This window comes from Spermophilus citellus (genome assembly GCF_964194105.1).
Source record: "Spermophilus citellus genome assembly, chromosome: 3".
NCBI lineage: Eukaryota > Metazoa > Chordata > Mammalia > Rodentia > Sciuridae > Spermophilus > Spermophilus citellus.
This window is the reverse complement of record NC_138184.1, coordinates 212,937,777-212,959,054: the sequence shown is the minus strand read 5'-3', so window position 1 is coordinate 212,959,054 and position 21,278 is coordinate 212,937,777. Positions and strand designations below refer to the sequence as shown.

Sequence of the window (21,278 nt, the reverse complement as noted above, 5' to 3'; positions counted from 1 at the left end):
CCTGACTTGCTTGCTGGCAGGATCTGTTTCCCCTGCTCTACCTGAGGCCCAGCTGCCAGGTTGTTGTGCTGAGAGTCATGTGGTGAGATGCTGTGACTCTGACCCTTTCCATGCCGAGCCCCCTAGGCTTGGGGGCTCCCACCTCTGGGGATGTGGGTCAGGATCTACTCTTCCTGGCTGCTTCTGTTTCTACCAAATACTCCAGACTTAAAGCAAAAGTCAAAGGGATTTGCTGGTCCATGAGCATGCATCTCCTATTTGGACTTTCTTGACCATTTTAGAGGCTTTTTTTTTTTTTTTTTTTTTTTTTTGCCAGTGAGCAGCACAGTAGAGGTTTTAGTTTGGTAGCAATAGACCTTGAAGGCTGAGATCTCAAATTGTTCTGTTCTTGAGGATGAAGGCCACAGGCACAGCTCCATAAGGTCTGAGATCTTTTTGACATTCTTTGGCTATTGAATTCTTCCTGTCACCCTGTGGGGTACGTGGAGAATATTAGGACCCCCAGGGAGTGGCCAGTGGCCTTACGCCTGGGGTGTGTCTAGTGAACACGTAGTAATCATAGTGGCTGACACTTGGTACCATGAGGAGGCAGATACCAGGCTGCTACAGAGCCCCACTGTCTTTGGATCTCTCTATCTTCATGCCTTATAGTTGCCTCATTTTCTCAGTCGCCCAGTATCCACTTCCCAAAAGAAGAGGATAGTTGGTGTGGGATGCACTGTGAGGGCCGGGCCAGTGGGCCTGGATCTACTTCTACCCTTTGCCAGCCTATGACCTTGGTCAGTTTCCAGAGCTGTCAATGGAGTGAACAACATGGTTTTAGGGAGGTTAAATGATAGAAATCTGAAAACCACACATCATAGTGCCTAGCACACAGTGGGCTCTCATGAAACAATGTTCATTATCCTTGGCCTGGCCTGTGTCCCAAGTCTTGTCAGCTGTGACAGGGAGAGAAGGGCTCAGGGCCCCTCTCCCTCAGCAGAGGGTATGAGGTGAGTAAAGTCCTGAGAAACGGGCTGTCTAGGGGATGGGAGCCCCATTTTTCTGGGGCAAGCTGAGCTCTACCCTCACAGCTCAGAACTTTCTTTGGGACTGTGTGACCACTGCGTCCCCTATTGTGCTCCTGAGTGTGGGAGACTGCTTCCCATTTGATGAATCCCCACTTGCTAACCACAGTGTGCAGAGAAGAAACTGGAAGCCAGTGCCCCTGAGGCTGAGCCCTGCCCAGATCTCCACATGGAACCAGTGGAGCCACTGACACGGGTGTCTACAGCAGGCCCTGAGGGAGGAGGCCGCCCGGAGCAGCCCTTCATTGTGCTGGGGCAAGAGGAGTATGGGGAGCATCACTCTTCCATCATGCACTGCAGGTAATGGGGACTGGGCCCACCAGGAAACTCTGTGAAGCCTGGATTTTCAGGCAGTACATGTGAAGGTGTGGCGACAGGAGGGTCGGGTGGATGGTGGGATGGCAGGTGGCCCCTGAAGGACCATGTTCTCCTGCAGGCTCAGAGAAGGGCTGGACCACTGCCTTCTGGGAATCTTCTTAGAGCCTCCATTGTAATAGTCAGTCTATCCACCCTTCCTAATAATGTTTCTCTGAGTTTTAGGAACAAATTATTCTTCATTTTAGCCCCCAAGTCTCTTCAATTATAATTTGCTTTATATTGGCGTTTTTAGGGAAATATTTACCATTTATACATTTTTATTTAAATATGGTTAAAAAAACATGACTTTTCAAGAAAAGAAATACTCTCAAGGAATGTAAGTTTCAGAGTAAAGAGGGGCTTCTTGTTTTGACAGCCCTGACGTATTCTGGGGCCCTTGAAGAGAATGAGGCTAGGATGCTAACATCGCCCTTTCTCTCTTGCTCAGAGTGGATTGCTCGGGGAGGAGGGTTGCCAGCTTAGATGTAGACGGGGTCATCAAAGTGTGGTCCTTCAACCCCATCATGCAGACCAAAGCATCTTCCATTTCCAAGTCACCGCTGCTCTCTCTAGAATGGGCCACCAAACGGGACAGGCTGGTGAGTGACACTTGGCTAACAGCGTCTGCTCTGCAGTCCAAGTTGAAGGATTACCCAGGGCTCTTGACAAGACTGAGTTGAGGTAGCCAAGCCAGATCCTTTCCTTCTCTCCATCCCTGGGCAAGCAGAGACCTCACATCCACAACTGGCCTGACAGGCTTCTGTTGGCTATGGCAGAGAAATTACTGGGTTAAGAATTGAAATGAGGGGACCTGGAGGTGGTGGAAGGCTTCCTCCTGTGTATACCAGTCTGTCCCAAGAGATGACCCAGCTTTCTGTCCTCTTCCACCTGTCCTTGTTTTTAACCCCACTCTCAGTGTGCTCCCTCCTGCTGCTGAGAACCCTCCTGACTAGGCCCCCAGGGCAGCAGTTTATGCTGGTGAGGGGATGGTGTTCTTTACTGTGTCATCCACAGAAGGGCCCCAGGAATAGTAGCTTTTTCTTTCTGTACATTAATATATATGAGATGGGGCAAATTGATTTATTGTTTTTTCTTTCATTCCATTTCTCAGGGATCATACTATGCAGGGGTCAGAGGCCCATGCTGAGTTTGTGTGATTTTTGACATCTGAAGGAATTATTCTCATGGGCCTAGGGTCTCAGAGCTCCTAGGAACAAATTACTCTTCATTTTAGCCCCCAAGTCTCTTTAATTATAATTTGCTTTCTATTGGTGTTTTTAGGAAAATATTTACCATTTAAAATACCATTTAAATGTTTACCATTAAAATGTTTGCCAAGTGAATGTTGAGGTCACAATCTAGCTAGTATTCCTTGGGATAGCCTCAGACTTTGGCTGTTTCTGGGGCTTTCGAGATTTTCACCAAATAAGTTACAAGTTCCTAGAGGCAAGGATAGCCTGTTACGTTTTTCTGGAGGCTGCTACAGATCCTGAATCAGAGCTGCCCCTGAAAAGGCAAAAGGAAAGTCACCCAGGCCCCATGACTGACTAGGACCAGTATAGAGAGAGGTGGCACGTAGGCTGGGAGTGAGAAGAAGGGATTGGAACAGCTGGGATTACAACCAGAGTAAAAGAAAATCAGGGGGTCATATGTAACCAGACAGAACTTTTCCAGGTGAATCTTAGGAGACACATCTTTCCCATTCCACAGATGCTGCATTATTCTGTTTTTTTTTTTTTTTTTTTTTTTTTTTTTTTTTTTTTTTTTGGTGCTATAGCAATCCCCCTTCCCCCAAGGCTGGATCCTTTGTAAAGGTGCCTGCATTTCCTCTAGTCAGGGTTAGTTGCCACACAACATGGCAGATGGCATAATGGTAGGAGTGTGTGCTAGAGGAAGAAAATACATGGCAAGGCAGAAAGCCAGTGCTGGTTCAGGGATCATTTTGTGAGTTAATCCCTTCTGAGAGCAGTGCCCTAATGACCTCATCACCTTACCCTAGGCCCCACCTCTTAAGAGTGCCTCCAACCTCAGTTGCCCCAACCAGACCAAACTCCCAACACGTGAGCCTTGAAGGACACTTTCAGGCCAGATTCAAACCATAGCAGATAACTTTTGTGGTTTTGCTTCTGTCTGAGGTTGGCTTTGTCATCTTAATTTAATTTTTAATTTTGAAGCATGATCCAGTGTAGGCAGATTTCCCCTGACTGCCTGGATAAGAGGACAAGGGGCTCGCCCTGCAGCCTGCCCAGTCCAGCACCTCACAGGAATGGGCCCCCTCTGGCGGTCTTCCCTGACTCACATACTGTCCTTCAATGCCCACCCCTTCTCATTCCAGCTCTTGTTGGGCAGTGGTGTAGGAACAGTGCGTCTCTATGACACAGAAGCCAAGAAGAATCTCTGTGAAATCAACATTAATGATGATATGCCCAGGTGAGCCAGGCCCCTTCCTCCTCACTTGTCAAGGTCTCAGCTCGCTGCAGGTTCTCTGTAGGGCCAGGTCTTTCCTGAGCCCAATGTGCCATCTCCTGGAACAGGATCCAGAGCTGAGGCTTGTCCTCCCCTTAGGCAGGCGATTGTCTGACCCTCACCCACATGTATTACAGAATCCTGTCTCTCGCGTGCAGCCCCAATGGGGCCTCTTTCATCTGTTCGGCTGCAGCTCCGAGTCTCACTTCCCAGGTGGACTCCTCGGCACCAGACATTGGCAGCAAGGGCATGAACCAGGTTCCTGGCAAGCTGCTACTGTGGGACACGAAGAGCATGAAGCAGCAGGTACGGACCTGCTGTGGGGCCAGTCCCCCATGGGTGCGCACACCACATGGAGGCACCCTGCCTGTTGTTCCCCTGTGGTGCTGGTGAGGCTCTTCCCCTCTCTTTGCTTTGGTCTCCTCAGATTTTTGATTTGTGAAAAAATTTCTAAGCTTTAAGTTTTGAAAATTAGATTCCAACATGGCGGCGGGCGCGGAGAGATCAAGTTTCTGACCTCTTCAGGTGTGCGGGCATAGGGAGTCGTAAACAACCTAAATCTGTTTGCTCAGGATCACTAGGCAATGCTGAGCTGACGTGGATCTGGGGCGAACAGTCTGGGCCTCTCAGAACACACACTGAGCCCAGATTGGCTGAATTCAAGCTCCCGTTCGCCTGTTTCCCGCAGACAAACAGCTGTGACTCAGCACTAATCCATCCGGCTGAAACAACTGGTCAGCCCTTCTGATCCTACGGAGGTAAATGCCTACCGAGCCTTCATAGGTAGTGGCCACAGGTTTGAAACGGGGCTTGGGAGAGACAGTAAGGACCCACCCGTTTCATTGGTCGCCCGGCAAAGGGAAACGAACTGTCGCCATTTGCAAGAGACACCACCATGGCAGAGAACTGATGTCATCAGACTGCGGCAGAGGAGATAACTTCATTGAAACCTGCGGCTACAGGAGTAAACAGTTACTCAGCAATCAAACAGAACAAGAAGTAACATGAGCAGCTTCAAAAAGCAAGGAAGAAAAGGAGTACAAACAATGCAGGACAGCCTAAATATTCAGGAGGACCTAGAGTCATCAGAAAAATGGTCATATAAAGAACTCAAAGAACACCTTAGACAGATGGAATGGAACCTTAAAGAGGATACAAGACAGCAAATTCAAGCAGCGAAAGAACACATTGAGAATGAATTACATAAACAGATAAAAGAAGAAGTTAAGCATCTTTATCAGGAGATAGAGATTATAAAAAATAATCAAACAATAATTCTAGAAATGAAGGAAACGATAAACCAAATTAAAAACTCAATTGAGAGTATCACTAACAGAGTGGAGCAAGTAGAAGCCAGAACGTCAGATAATGAAGACAAAATATATCATCTTGAAAAGAGTCTAGCCAACTCAGAAAGGCTGGTAAAAAATCACGAGAAAAACATCCAAGAGTTATGGGATAACATAAAAAAACCAAACTTACGAGTCATCGGGATAGAAGAAGGTACAGAGATTCAAACCAAGGGAATGAGTAACCTGCTGAATGAAATAATTACAGAAAACTTTCCAGAAATAAAAAAGGAAACAGATATACAAATTGAAGATGCATACAGGACACCGAGCACACAAAATCACAGTAGACCAACGCCAAGACACATTGTTATGAAGATATCCAATATACAGAACAAAGAGAAAATATTAAAAGCTACAAAAGAAAGGAGACACATTACATTCAGGGGTAAACCAATAAGGTTAACAACGGATTTTTCATCACAGACGCTGAAAGCAAGAAGGTCATGGAACAATGTATTTCAAACACTGAAAGACAATGGATGCCAACCAAGAATTCTGTATCCAGCAAAATTAAGCTTCAGGTATGACAACGAAATAAAAATCTTTCATTATAAACAAATGTTAAAAGAATTTGCAGCCAGAAAACCAGCATTGCAAAGCATTTTGAGCAAAATAGTACATGAGGAAGAAATGAAAATCAATAACCAAAACCATCAGTGGGAAGTGCCTCAGTAAAGACAGAGGGCGAGGGGAAAGATAATCATGGAGAAACAAACTAAATTTTTTAAAAAAAGGATAAATAATCAAACATGGATGGAAGTACAAACCATATATCAATAGTAACACTGAATGTTAATGGCTTAAACTCTCCAATAAAGCGACATAGGCTGGTATCATGGATTAAAAAAAACAAATCCAACAATATGCTGCCTCCAGGAGACACATCTGATTGGAAAAGACATACACAGGCTGAAGGTGAAAGGATGGGAAAAAATATACCACGCACACGGTCCTCGTAAGCAAGCAGGGGTGGCCATCCTCATATCGAATAAAATCGACTTCAAGACTAAGTTAATCAAAAGGGATAAAGAAGGACATTATATACTGTTAAAAGGAACCATTCACCAACAAGACATAACAATTATCAATATTTATGCACCAAATAATGGTGCTGCGACATTCATAAAACAAATTCTCAAGTTCAAGAATCAAATAGACCACAACACAATAATTATGGGTGACTTCAACACACCTCTCTCACCATTGGACAGATCCTCCAAACAAAAGTTGAATAAAGAAACTATAGAACTCAATATCACAATCAATAACCTAGACTTAACTGACATATATAGAATATATCAACCATCATCAAATGGATATACTTTTTTCTCAGCAGCACATGGATCCTTCTCAAAAATAGACCATATATTATGCCATAGGGCAACCCTCAGTAAATATAAAGGGGTGGAGATAATACCATGCATTTTATCTGATCATAATGGAATGAAACTGGAAATCAATGATAAAAGAAGGAAGGAAAAATCCTACATCACATGGAAAATGAACAATATGTTACTGAATGATCAATGGGTTACAGAAGACATAAAGGAAGAAATCAAAAAATTCTTAGAGATAAATGAAAATACAGACACAACATATCGGAATCTATGGGACACAATGAAAGCAGTTTTAAGAGGAAAATTCATCGCCTGGTGGTCATTCCTCAAAAAAAGAAAAAACCAACAAATAAATGAGCTCACACTTCATCTCAAAGCCCTAGAAAAGGAAGAGCAATACAACAGCAAATGTAGCAGAAGGCAAGAAATAATTAAAATCAGAGCGGAAATCAATGAAATTGAAACAAAAGAAACTATTGAAAAAATTAACAAAACTAAAAGTTGGTTCTTCGAAAAAATAAATAAGATCGACAGACCTTTAGCCATGCTAACGAAGAGAAGAAGAGAGAGAACTCAAATTACTAACATACGGGATGAAAAAGGCAATATCACAACAGATGCTACAGAAATACAGAAGACAATTAGAAATTATTTTGAAAACCTATATTCCAATAAAATAGAAGATAGTGAAGACATCGATAAATTTCTTAAGTCATATGATTTGCCCAGACTGAGTCAGGAGGATACACACAGTTTGAACAGACCAATATCAATGGATGAAATTGAAGAAGCCATCAAAAGACTACCAACCAAGAAAAGCCCAGGACCGGATGGGTATACAGCGGAGTTTTACAAAACCTTTAAAGAAGAATTAATACCAATACTTTTCAAGTTATTTCAGGAAATAGAAAAAGAGGGAGCTCTTCCAAATTCATTCTATGAGGCCAACATCACCCTGATTCCGAAACCAGACAAAGACACCTCAAAGAAAGAAAACTACGGACCAATATCTCTAATGAACCTAGATGCAAAAATCCTCAATAAAATTCTGGCGAATCGAATACAAAAACACATAAAAAAAATTGTGCACCATGATCAAGTAGGATTCATCCGTGGGATGCAAGGATGGTTCAATATACGGGAATCAATAAATGTTATTCACCACATCAATAGACTTAAAGATAAGAACCATATGATCATCTCGATAGACGCAGAGAAAGCATTTGACAAAGTACAGCATCCCTTTGTGTTCAAAACATTAGAAAAACTAGGGATAACAGGAACTTACCTCGACATTGTAAAAGCTATCTATGCTAAGCCTCAGGCTAGCATCATTCTGAATGGACAAAAGTTAAAGGCATTCCGTGTAAAATCTGGAACAAGACAGGGATGCCCTCTATCACCACTTCTATTCAATATAGTTCTCGAAACACTGGCGAGAGCAATTAGACAGATGAAAGAAATTAAAGGCATAAAAATTGGAAAAGAAGAACTTAAATTATCACTATTTGCAGATGACATGATTCTATACCTAGAAGACCCAAAAGGGTCTACAAAGAAACTACTAGAACTAATAAATGAATTCAGCAAAGTGGCAGGATATAAAATCAACACGCATAAATCAAAGGCATTTCTGTATATCAGCGACAAAACTTCTGAAACGGAAATGAGGAAAAACACTCCATTCACAATATCCTCAAAAAAAAATAAAATACTTGGGAATCAACCTAACAAAAGAGGTGAAAGATTTATACAATAAAAACTACAGAACCCTAAAGAGAGAAGTAGAAGAAGATCTTAGAAGATGGAAAAATATACCTTGTTCATGGATAGGCAGAACTAACATCATCAAAATGGCGATATTACCAAAAGTTCTCTATAGGTTTAATGCAATGCCAATCAAAATCCCAACGGCATTTCTTGTAGAAATAGATAAAGCAATCATGAAATTCATATGGAAAAATAAAAGACCCAGAATAGCAAAAGCAATTCTAAGCAGGAAGTGTGAATCAGGCGGTATAGCAATATCAGATTTCAAACTATATTACAGAGCAATAGTGACAAAAACAGCATGGTACTGGTACCAAAACAGGCGGGTGGACCAATGGTATAGAATAGAGGACACAGAGACTAATCCACAAAGTTACAACTATCTTATATTTGATAAAGGGGCTAAAAGCATGCAATGGAGGAAGGATAGCATCTTCAACAAATGGTGTTGGGAAAACTGGAAATCCATATGCAACAAAATGAAACTGAATCCCTTTCTCTCGCCATGCACAAAAGTTAACTCAAAATGGATGAAGGAGCTAGATATCAAATCAGAGACTCTGCGTCTGATAGAAGAAAAAGTTGGCTCCGATCTACATATTGTGGGGTCGGGCTCCAAATTCCTTAATAGGACACCCATAGCACAAGAGTTAATAAGAAGAATCAACAAATGGGACTTACTTAAACTAAAAAGTTTTTTTCTCAGCAAGAGAAACAATAAGAGAGGTAAATAGGGAGCCTACATCCTGGGAACAAATTTTTACTCCTCACACTTCAGATAGAGCCCTAATATCCAGAGTATACAAAGAACACAAAAAATTAGACAATAAGATAACAAATAACCCAATCAACAAATGGGCCAAGGACCTGAACAGACACTTCTCAGAGGAGGATATACAATCAATCAACAAGTACATGAAAAAATGCTCACCATCTCTAGCAGTCAGAGAAATGCAAATCAAAACCACCCTAAGATACCATCTCACTCCAGTAAGATTGGCAGCCACTATGAAGTCAAACAACAACAAGTGCTGGCGAGGATGTGGAGAAAAGGGTACACTTGTACATTGCTGGTGGGACTGCAAATTGGTGTGGCCAATTTGGAAAGCAGTTTGGAGATTCCTGGGAAAGCTGGGAATGGAACCACCATTTGACCCTGCTATTGCCCTTCTCGGACTATTCCCTGAAGACCTTAAAAGAGCATGCTACAGGGATACTGCCACATCAATGTTCATGCCAGCACAATTCATAATAGCTAGACTGTGGAACCAACCCAGATGCCCTTCAATAGATGAATGGATAAAAAAAATGTGGCATCTATACACAATGGAGTACTATGCAGCAATAAAAAAAATGATAAAATCATAGAATTTGCAGGGAAATGGATGGCACTAGAGCAGATTATGCTTAGTGAAGCTAGCCAACCCCTAAAAAACAAATACCAAATGTCTTCTTTGATATAATGAGAGCAACTATGAACAGAGCAGGGAGGAAGAGTAGGAAGAAAAGATTAACATTAAACAGAGACATGAGATGGGAGGGAAAGGGAGAGAAAAGGGAAATTGCATGGAAATGAAGGGAGACCCTCATTGCTATACAAAATTACATATAAGAGGTTGTGAGGGGAATGGGGAAATAAACAAGGAGAGAAATGAATTATAGTAGATGGGGTAGACAGAGAAGATGGGAGGGGAGGGGAGGGGGATAGTAGCGGATAGGAAAGGTAGCAGAATACAACAATTACTAATAAGGCATTATGTAAAATTGTGGATGTGTAACCGACGTGATTCTGCAATCTGCATTTGGGGTAAAATTGGGGGTTCATAACCCACTTCAATCTAATGTATGAAATATGATATGTCAAGAGCTTTGTAATGTTGTGAACAACCAATAAAAAAAAAAGAAAAGAAAAAAAATAAAGGAGCACTAATAGAACTGAAAAAAAAAAGTTTTGAAAATGAAGTTACTCTGTTTGGATGGATTGTTAGTGACTAAAGTCATCAGAATTGAGCCACAGACACAGAAGTCACCCAGAACCTACTAGGGAGCCTTGTGTCTTATATTTTAGGAGAGTACTTCTATTTCATCTGACTTCCTGGGAGAACTGTGTGAGAATTACAACAGCAGCTGGCAGCAGTGAGGACAGGTGCACGCCCCTAAGAAGTGACAGCTGACAGCCAGCTCCTGGGCACTGGCCTGCCTTCCTGGAGCCAGAGACCTGTCCTCCACAGGTCTCTGGCTCTCTGTTAATAGACCTGTGGTGGACAGGTCTCTGGCTGTCTGTTAATAGATACCTGCACTGTCACTGGGGCCCTAGAGAGAGAAACGATGTTGAACACACTTGCTTAGAAAGCATGGTGTTTCTTATTAAAATTAGTGGTTTCAGTACTTAGAAGTAATGTGTTCTCTCTCTCTCTTTATTTTTTTGTAGTGCTAGGGACTGAACTCAGGGATCACGTGTACTAGGTGAGGTTTGTAACACACAACTAGACTCCCAGTCCTTTTATTTTTTATTTTGAGACAGGGTCTTCCCAAGTTGTTGAGGCTAACCGTGAACTTACCATCCTCCTGTTAGCATGATTTTTAATCTTATATTCACTTGTGATTTTCAGATTTTTAAATTAAATATAGACTACATATAAAAGAATATTGAATCATAGATAGATGATCTAATGAGAAGAAATGCAGTAAAATGAGCACCTAATTCAAAAGTAGAACATTAGTATTATTCTTTGCCTTTTTCCAGTCTCCACCTCCTCCTCCTCTTCCAGGGAGAACCTGTCTTGAATTTTGGATTGCTATTTCCTTATATTTAAAAAATTAGTCTATTACACAAATATACATTCATAAACAATATAGTTTTGTGTTGCATGTTTTCTAACTTTATATGAATGGAATCATAATCATTTTTTCTCAAACTTTATATTGTAAGTTGAAAACTGATTCTCCTAACTCTGTGGCTTAGTCTTATCTTCTCACTTCCTTTGCCCAAACCGAAGCTTGTTGTCAGTGGAATGGGCTTTCCTTTGTGGGCTGTCTTCTCTCATGGGCTGCTTTTAAGATCTTACCTGGTATCTGGGTGTGGATTTTTAAATTTGAAGTTTTTTTTTTTTTTCTTCTTCTTTCCTTAAGCTCCTGCTTAGGATTTTTTAGGTTTCTGAATCCAAGGATTTGTGTTTTATTAACTCTGGAAAATTCTTAGTCATTGTTTTTTCAGTCTTAGAGGTAGATCTCTGCTTATTCCTTCCCTTCTGGAACTCCAGTCAGGTATGCATTAACACTTCTCTTTGGCTTTACTTTGCTGCATTCATGATGAGAGTTTCTCAGCTTTGTCAGTTTGCTAATTCTCTAGTCCGTGGTGCCTAATCTATTAATTAACCAATCTACTAGGATGTTAATTTCAGTTTCTCTGTTTCTCATTTTTAGAAACATAACTTCATTTTTAAAACCTGCTTTGTCAGGCTTAGAGTCTCCTATTTTTGCCCTTTGTTTTAATTCCTTCTTTTATTTTGTTGAACATCCTAGTGTTTCATTGTACCTCTGGTAATTCCCATATCTGAAGTCTTTGTAGATCTCATTCTTCTCTGCTATTTCTATGGGTGTTTGCCCCTTTTGCCTTATTTTCCTGTGTCTTGTGATGTTCCAATGTGGGCTTATGTTTCTGGGACCTTTATCCTTGAGAATATTTTGAGACTTGTGGGGAGGTGCATTCACTTCCTGGGGGCACTACCAACTCCTGACAATTTAAAAACAAATTCTCTGCTAGGGTTTTCTTGGACTATTTAGGGATTTATGGATTTGGATTATAAATCCCTATCAGGGCAAGTTTGTGGTTATGATTTGCAGAGAGGGTAAGTTTCCTTATCCTGTTTTGCAAAGTAAGTTTTTTTCTAGTTTATTCTTGCACTGAGAATATAGCTCTTTGGAGTCCCAGCTGTGTACAGAGATTTCTTCCTACCTGACCTTGAACAGGTCTTGACATTGGGGGCTTCTGAGTGCTTCTTGGCAATCAGAATGAGAACTAGGGTCATGTATATTTGATTAATGCCCCATAGTGAAGGTCAGTTTCAGACTTCCCTCATCCTTAGGAGTCTGGCTTTCCCCTCATTATTGGCATCAGAGGATTTCTTTATTTGCCAGCTCAGCACTGTGCATGTGTGTATAAATAACACCATATAGCATTCTGTCTTGCATTTTTAGTCTCAGGAGGGTAATTTAGGGCTCCTGGGTTCCATGTTTGGAATGATAATCTTCATTAATCACCAGTTCTATATATAATCTGAGTTCTATAAGGTAGTTTTGTTAGCTCCTGTATTTCTAAGTGTTGCCATGGGGAGATGTTTCAGGGAATGGAGAAGCTGCATAACCTTTGCATGGTGGGTCCTCTGTTGCTTAGAGCTGCCAGTAATGAAAGTCAATCGATGAGGTGTTCTTCCCTGCAGGCATTGTGATCTTGCAATTAGACCTAGCTAGAATGTACTTGAATGATGTGTATATTACTAAGATATAGATGACTCATTTTATAAGTGAGCCAGCATGTATGGAAAACAGATCTTTATGGGCTCAGTGGACTTTGCCTCTCAATACAGTATAGCATAGGAGGTCACAGCCCAGCACTTGGGAAAATGCTTAGGAATTTTTCCAGAGAAAGGTATTTGAAGGGAGGAACTGGCAGAGGATCCATTGGGTTCCTATGCTTATATCTGAGTTGGAATAGTCTACTAATTGTGATTTTGTTTGGCTTTAACAGCTTCAGTTCTCTCTGGACCCAGAACCCATTGCTGTCAACTGTACAGCCTTCAATCACAATGGGAACCTGCTGGTCACAGGAGCAGCTGACGGTGTCATCCGGCTGTTTGGTATGCAAGTGTGCTCATGGCAATCCTGGTCCCCACTTTGTGAGACCTAGCTGCAATAGAGGCTGTTGCAAAACCCTGATTTCAAATCAAGAAAGCTTAACCTTGGTCAGAGTTTTTAAAACACTCAGCACAGTCCACTTGGTTAATATCAGTAGGCATGGGGGGTGCAGCTCAATGGTAGTTTGGTTTTGAGCTGTTTGATCTGACTTATTGTTGCCTCTTTAGGATACAGGACACAAGAGTAACACTTTCCTGTTCAGCTGTAGGTGGCTCATTCCCCTCCGTTCCCAGGGAGACATCCCCAGGGTCTGGGATGGGACAAGGCAATCTTATCTGAGGTGGATCTCTGGGCGCCCTGGGGGACATTATAGAGGCCTCAATAGGAAGGATGCCTGTGTCCGGCTCCTCCTCTCCCCATGCTGCTCCCGCTAGGATTCCTGAACCTCACTTTAACCTAGCGAAAGAAGCTACTTCTGCAGCTCAGAGGTAGCCCGGCTTCACGTGGAGGGGTTACCCTGTGGGGTTTGGGAGCCCCATGGCCCCCAGAACAGCTGTGCCCCCTGAGTAAAGGCAAGAGGATCCCCTGCTGTGGGAGGGTGCCTTCCAAGGTACAGAGTTTTAATGGCATCTGATGGCCTCAGACATGCAGCAGCACGAGTGTGCCATGAGCTGGCAGGCCCACTGCGGGGAGGTCTGCTCCGTGGAGTTCAGCTGTGATGAGAATGCTGTGTACAGCATCGGCGAGGATGGCAAGGTAGGTGCCCTCAGGATCGGCAAGTGCTGGGACACCATGACAGGCTGGCAGTGGATCCAGAACTCTTTCTGCTATTGCCATGACCTCTTTTTGCCTCAGTTTTGTCATCTGTAAAATAGGGATAAATAGTAATCTATCTCCCGGGCTCTTTGTGGGGTTTAATGAGTGCGGTGGAAAAGGGAGTACCACAGCCATCCTCCTCATGGCAGAGTGACTCATCTCACCCCGACAGATCTATATTTGGAGCCAAGATATGTTTTGGTGAGCTTGGTAATTGGTGGCCTTATGACCAGCCGTGGATGCATGGAGCTTGCTGAGGGCCTAGGGACAGCTTCCCAGAGGCAAGCAGGCCTGAGCAGAGTCCAAAGAAGTTAAAAAGAAGCCACCCCTCCCCCCAAAAAACTATAAGGAAGTGCCCCATGTAGATTCCCCTTGTGGAAGGGCATGATTGGAAGTGGGAACAGTAACAATGGTAGAAAGAGAGCCGGGGTAGGCAGAGGTGGGAGAGAGACTTGGCTGTGCTCTGCCTTCCTGTGTCTTTGGGATTTCATGCTAATGACCTGTGCTGTCATTGAAAACAGTAACTATAAGGTCAGTTCTTTTTATTTTTGAGACAGGGTCTTGCTGTGTTGCCCAGGCTGACCTCAAACTTCTGGGCTCAAGTGATCTTCCCACTTCAACCTCCCAAGTAAATAGGTATAGAGATGTGCACTACTGTGCCCCAGCTTCAGTTCTTCATTTGAAAACTCTAGGAAGGGATTTTTAAGATAAAGCTTAACTTCCTATGTATCTGGGTAGGATTTCCAAAAAGAAGTGGTCACAGTCAAGTAGCCTGTTCATAAAATGGGTTGGGGAATTATATGCACCACAGTAAACAAAGCTAGCTTTGTAACGATACCATGCAGTGTCCAATTGGTGCACTGAGAAACTGAAAATATATTTGGAATTTGTCCTCTGGGCTTTTAATCCTAAGTCAGAAAAATCTAGTCAGGTTCTAATTCTAATAATAATAATGACAGTAGTCATTGACCTGCTTGAGAGACCAGAAATCCATGCAAAGCCACTTGCTATCCCTTTTCCTCTCCTGGGCTCAGGCCAAAGCAAAGAGAAGAGTTAGACTTTGAAATGAGGTTGCTGGTTTTTCTAGATTTTCATCCTTTAAAACAATGTGGGTTGATAAGAGGTGGGACTTTGAGGAGGTCTGTGGACCCCCACCCCTGTTCTGCCTCTGTAACTTGAAAGGGCTTGCTAAAGCTGTCAGAACTGTTGGTGGAAGGAGGCAGTTTGCCCCAACAGCCTTTGCTCTGGGCAGGCCCTGGGCTTCCATCCAGGATAGGGCCTGACCGGCACCCCACTGAAGAGCACTCTGGTTGTGCATTTTATCTGCAGTTCATCCAATGGAACATCCACAAGAGTGGCTTGAAAGTGTCTGAGTACAGCCTCCCCTCGGATGCCACCGGCCCCTTTGTACTGTCTGGTTACAGCGGCTACAAGCAGGTTCAAGTACCCAGAGGCCGACTCTTCGCTTTTGACTCAGAGGGCAATTATATGTTGACATGCTCTGCCACAGGGGGAGTCATCTACAAGGTAACTGGGTGGTGGAGTCCTGGTGGGCAAGGGAGCTGCTTCTTGGCGGTCTGGACCTGGCCAAGCTGAGCATGGCCCTCTGTCCCACCTTGTATGGCAGTGAAAAAGTCCTGGACACAAGGCAGCACCTGAAGTCTTCTAGCTGCAGGCTAGATTGGTGCTGGGCCTGGACCTTAGTGCTGGTAAAGAAGGTGGGATTGGGACAGAATATAAGGCACCTGTTGTCCTGCCCTTGACAAGCATCTGACCTTCTCCTTACCCCATTCCTTGGGAATAATAACCTATTATGGAAAACACTGAGGAGTAGTAAGAAGAGTTGGGGAGTGTGGGAGAGGGAAGCATGCCCCCCCACAGAAAACAAGCTGAGTGGTTTACTGTAGTTACTCTAAATAGGCAGGCCATGGCCGGGCCATGAGTGAAGTACTTCACAGTCCATATTTGAGACAAATTTGAGGGGTACACACACACACACACACACACACACACACACCATATATATAACAACAATGTAAGTTGTTGACAATGCAAGTTTTTCGTGTTGTATGTATTCTTCAGCTTATACATTTGTTTTAATTCTCAAGTCAGAGCTGTTCTGTTTCATGTGTTTTCTTTGTATAAGTGTATGAAATTACAAGTACCTTCCTTTTTACTAGTATTATTCATTAGACCTACTGATGAGGATTTGTGTTTGGCCTCGTCAGGTACCTAGTGAATTCAGTTCTTAGCCTCAGTATTAATTCTTTAACCCCCTGACAATGACATTTGGTCTGTAGGCCTAAGAAGTTATATGAGGTAAAATATTCTCAGTGTTCTTGTTGCCACAGATAGGACAGCAGCTGTGTTGCAGGCCATGGACTCGGGACTATGGAGTGTACCAGGGAGATATAAAATATGATCTCTGTTCTCTTGGGTCACACTCAAATTAGAAAGAAACATCATGGGTGAAGGAAGATGATGTGGTGTTGAACAGTTCCAAGAGGAAGAAGCTGGGTGGGGACTGGTGAAGACTCGGGAAGTGGCAGGCTGTAAGTTGGAGGCCCTGGAAGGAGGAGGAGCAGTTGGGTAGAGAGGAAGGTGGGCCTTGGGCCCCACATAGCAGAAGTGAGCGAGGAGTTCATGGCAAGGTAAGGGATGCTACATGTGGAACAGAGGAGGTCCTAGGGTGGGAAATCAGGAGACTTCTAGACTGACCTGACATGTGCACAGTCAGCAAGGCTCCTCTTTTCTACAGAGGATGGTTGTTCTGCTGTTTCTTGCTGTCCCTACAAATTAGCTACACAATTTCTCATAATTGTGCATTTCTCAGTGGAAATACTGGTAAAAAGCTTCCAGTTTCCAAGCCTAATTTCGTTCTCCAAAGGTTTGCTCTGGTTGGTTTTCAGTGGACTGGACTTTGCTCTGCGTGGAGATCTGTGTGTGTGTGTGTGTGTGTGTGTGTGTGTGTGTATTTTATTTTTGATCACACAGCCTTTTCATTTGCCCAGATCAACTTATGTGATTTGCAGTCACATTCACTCTATAATTAATTAGTTGAAAGATTTTCCTGTGAAATTTTTAATATACTGATGCTGGCTTCCAATTGCTTAAAGAATCTACTGTAAAACTGTCCCAGTTTACAGTCTATAAGCAATTTAATTGACACTTTTACAAATGTTTCTCCATGAAGGCCAAACACTTCACACCTCCTGTTCTGTTTAGCCATGTAGAGTACTTTCACTCACTTCCGTTTCCTGTTCTGTTAGTAGCTGACCCTTCACCCATCTGCCTAATTGCTGGATAGTGGTGCTGGTGGGGTAGAGGACCTCGTTTACACGTTAATCCAAGGCCTTCCTGTGCCAGGGCCATTCTGGGTGCTGTAGGCTGGCCACACTGCAGGAAAGAACTAGACCCTGCCCTCCTATAGCTTGTGTCCCTGCAATGGGAAACGAACCTTAAACACATGAGCAGAGGCACGAGCAGATGTCAGCGAGTGACGGACGATGCTGTGAGGCAACACCGGGCAGGTGCAGAGGTACTGGCCCACAGCATGGTCAAGGAGACAGAGAAAGTGGCATTTTTAAGGAACTTGGCAGGGACTTGTTTTCCACATAGAGTGGACCAACTGTAGTCAGGAAACTAAGGCATTCCCCGGTTCACTTTCTGGACAGGTGGCTATGTGGCTCTCCCCACATCCTTGGGTTTGGGTGGCTGCCCCAGACTTGAGGCAGTTTGGCCTCCAAAAGTGGATAAAATGGATGTGTTTATGAGTGATGTATGCTGATGGTTCATTCTCCTCTCCTGTTCTCTTATAGCTGGGTGGTGATGAGAAGGTTCTGGAGAGCTGCTTGAGCCTGGGTGGCCACCGGGCCCCTGTGGTCACTGTGGACTGGAGCACTGCCATGGACTGTGGGACCTGCCTCACTGCCTCCATGGATGGCAAGATCAAGCTGACCACCCTCCTGGCCCATAAGCTCTGAAGGACCTGCCTCAAGTGACACCACAGAAACAGTATTGTCCTAGTGTTGGGGGAGAACAGGACACACCCCTTCCAGGTCCCTGCCAGTGCAGCAGATCTTCAGGCAAAGACTGTCCAGGGGGCTTGGGACTGTCCAGCTGCAGTGACTAGAACAGGAGCCTTAAGGAGCGGGTGGCATGTTCTTCCCACAGAACAAAGTCATGGGCTGAGAAGGATCCTCCGACTGCAGGAGGAAAGCTCAGGAAGGAGAAACAGTGATGGGGGCTGTGTTGGCCCAGGAGAGATTGACAGTATTTTATATATATATATATATCTCTGCTTATTTTTCTTCTTCTTTTTTTTTTTTTTTAAAAAAAAGAGAATGCTCTTGCAGTCACCTGGTGTCTCTTTTTAGGATGTGTGTGTCACTTTGCCCTGATGATAGTCAGCCGTGGGCTCCCTGCCTTTGTTTCCCCACACCAGGTCTTTCTTACTTTCCTCGCTGGCCATCAGTTCACCTGGGCTTTATGGGAGTGGGACATGGGCCCACAGCATGCTCTTCTGTTTTGCCTGGGCTCAAGTTCAGGCCAGAGTGTTCTGTCTTCCCTGAGAGGTGGTGGCTTTTGTTACAGAAGCCCGTCTGGACAAGAGCAGGTACACAGGCTTCTGCTGCTGGTGGCCCAGTTTTATCTGGAAGCTGCTGTTCCTAGCACTTCATTTGGTGGCTTCTCTCATTCTTCCAACTTGATGCCCTTGAAGTTGAACAGTGCCAGCCACTTTTACTCTCTGCTGGCAAGTGGTGAGAGGGTAGCTCCCTGACCATATGGCTAGAAGGACCCCTGGGTTTCAGGCCTGACCACTTAAGTCTGAGCTGAGCCTGGACTAATGGTGACCATGCCCCCGCCTGAGGCCTGCCTGCTACTCCCCAGCTGGGCACCTTGAAGAGGAAGATTCTCCCACAGTGGCAGCTGAGGCTGGGCAAGTGCAGGAGCCAACATAGAATGGTGGGCCTGGTCCTGGAGGGCTCCCATGCTTTTCAGGGTGACCTTGTCACCTATGTACGGGGAATTGCTGCCACCAGCAACTCAATATAGTCATTTTATAGCTTCTTTGGGCTCCCGCCCAGTTCTGGAGTAGGGCTGGAATGGCTGTCTTCTGCTGGGACTGAGGGACAGGTAGAGAGAGAGATGCATGTGGCTTGGTTACAAGAAAACACCAGAGACTTCATGGTAAGTAGCTACCCAGTTTCTCCTATTTCCATCTCTAAAATGAAGAAAGTAAAGACTTCTCCACTGCCATGTCTTCACATTGGCACTGAAACATCTGAGTAATCTATCTCACCCCAGGATTCTGGGGGACAGTCTAAATGGTCTTGAGTTTCATCTGAGAGTTCATGGTCCAGTTTTTCTTCTCATCTCAAAGTTCCTGCCTTATGACCCTTTCTCTCCTCTCAATATGGTCCCCACAGCTTGCTGAAATGGTTTAAGGAATACAGCAACACAACAGTTTAAACCCCTAGTGCTCCCGTCCCAACCCACCTCCAGGAAGAGTGCTCATCCTCAAAGATTATTGGAAATGCACACTAATCTCTCCTTCAAAACACCTGCGTATTTCCACCCAAGGACCCAAGGTTCCCTACTGTTATCTTCCATGAGGGTAGAAAAAGAAAATCATGGAGGCAGGCCAGGCCTCAAGTCATGAACCCCTTACCTGCACTGAGGGCCCTGCAGGTGTATTTCCCCATCTGGTTTCCTTCTGCCCTCTCCTCAGGTATCTGCCTGTGCCTCTACCCCAAGCCTCAGGCCAAAACCCAGCCCCCACGTGATATTCAAATGCCCAGGAAGCTCAGTGTGATGTTTGGGAGTACAGTGTGTATACAATGTGGACTGACTAAATCCAGTTAATTAACATTACATGTTAGCTCACACACAAAAATACAATTTTATCTGTCAATTTAAAAATAAAAAAAAACCCAACAAACCCCATGTGCTTCAGGTGTTGCCAGTGCTTATAGATCTCATAGCTGGGTTCGTTGCCCATCCAGGGCCTCTCCCTACACTAAGACTATGCAGACACACAGGCCTATTTTCCAGCTGACTGTGGAGAGGTTTTAAGGAGTGAAATGTACAGGGGTAGTTCTACTGAGCAAGTATTTTCTGTTCCTTTATTCACAAAAGGAAATGATGCGATTCTACTCCAGCCCTGTAGATTTGTGATGACTCACAGCCTGTGAAAGCCAGGACCTTTGAGGTCAGTTACTGATGCCTTAGTGGTGGCCAGAGAGAAGCCTATATCCCAGTGGCCAGTCCTGCAGAGCCTGGAGGCTGGCCTGGTTCAACCATAGCTAAGTTGATCCCTACAGTGGCTGACTGGTAGGGGAATTGAGACCACTGGTTTATTTTCTTAGGCCTAGATTTATTTAAAATTTCCACCCAGCCCACTTCCCTAGTATTGATTAGCATTCCAGAAGAGCCTGGGAGGTTCTCTGGAGAAACTGAAGGCACCCTAGGGGAAAAGAGCACTTCCTGGTCCAGAAAAGGGGGCTCAAAGCTTTGTGCAGCTCGTTTCTAAATAGTAACTGTGCTGTTATTAGCAGACCAGTTGGAAATCACAGTTCAACAACTGTCTTATTTCTCATTTGGGGGCAGACCATATTTTATCCCCAAATGCAGAGGAAGACCTCCCCTGTGACTGCTTGCCTTGGTCTTTTCAGTTGGTCTCTGACCTCAGTCCTCTTTTAGGCTATCTGAAGTCACAAGTGTGATTTGAACCAAGGCTACCTTCATTTGTTAATTATAGCGTTCAGCATAGCTGAAAGCAACTAGCACACTTGGGCAGGTAAGTGAGCCGCCCGTGTCTCTGCATAGGGAAGCCCTGGGCTGCCAATCTGAATATTAAATATTAGTAACTCCTACGTTACTTGATTCCTCAACGTGAACAGAGCCTTTGATTTCTCTCCCTGCACCGTCTTGCGCCTTCTCCGGGATGCGTCGCCGGTGGGGAGCACTAAACTTGGTTCCCGTGAGATCCCGGGCGGGGCTGTAGAATACAGAACCCCCTTCCCTCCGACTAATTTCGGATCCTGGGGCCTGGGAATCAACATTTTGACTTTCCAAAAGCCGGACAGAGCCTCTCCTGCTGCAGCAGGGGGCGCCGCCGGCCTCCGCGCGCGCGCGCGCGCGCGCCAGAAGACCGGGTAGCCGGAAGGGGCGGGCAGAGCTGGGCTGGCACAACCGTCCCGAATCCGCCTCCGGGACTCGCTCCTCCCGACCCGTAGAAGGAGGCCCAAGACCTG

General features: G+C 44.4%; 1 protein-coding gene across 2 annotated transcripts in view; it reads left to right on the top strand.

Moving 5' to 3' along the window:
• Positions 1-19,956, top strand: part of WDR91 (WD repeat domain 91) — a 40,151-nt gene extending 20,195 nt beyond the window's left edge. For both annotated transcript variants that reach the window (XM_081282844.1, XM_081282843.1), the window contains 8 exons: positions 1,177-1,367; positions 1,873-2,023; positions 3,760-3,854; positions 4,028-4,196; positions 13,100-13,208; positions 13,850-13,962; positions 15,352-15,549; positions 17,841-19,956. In XM_081282844.1, the coding sequence (XP_081138970.1) occupies positions 1,177-1,367; positions 1,873-2,023; positions 3,760-3,854; positions 4,028-4,196; positions 13,100-13,208; positions 13,850-13,962; positions 15,352-15,549; positions 17,841-18,005 (1,191 nt within the window). In that variant the 3' untranslated portion in view covers positions 18,006-19,956. The remainder of the gene's footprint in view (positions 1-1,176; positions 1,368-1,872; positions 2,024-3,759; positions 3,855-4,027; positions 4,197-13,099; positions 13,209-13,849; positions 13,963-15,351; positions 15,550-17,840) is intronic.
• Positions 19,957-21,278: the final 1,322 nt, after the last annotated feature.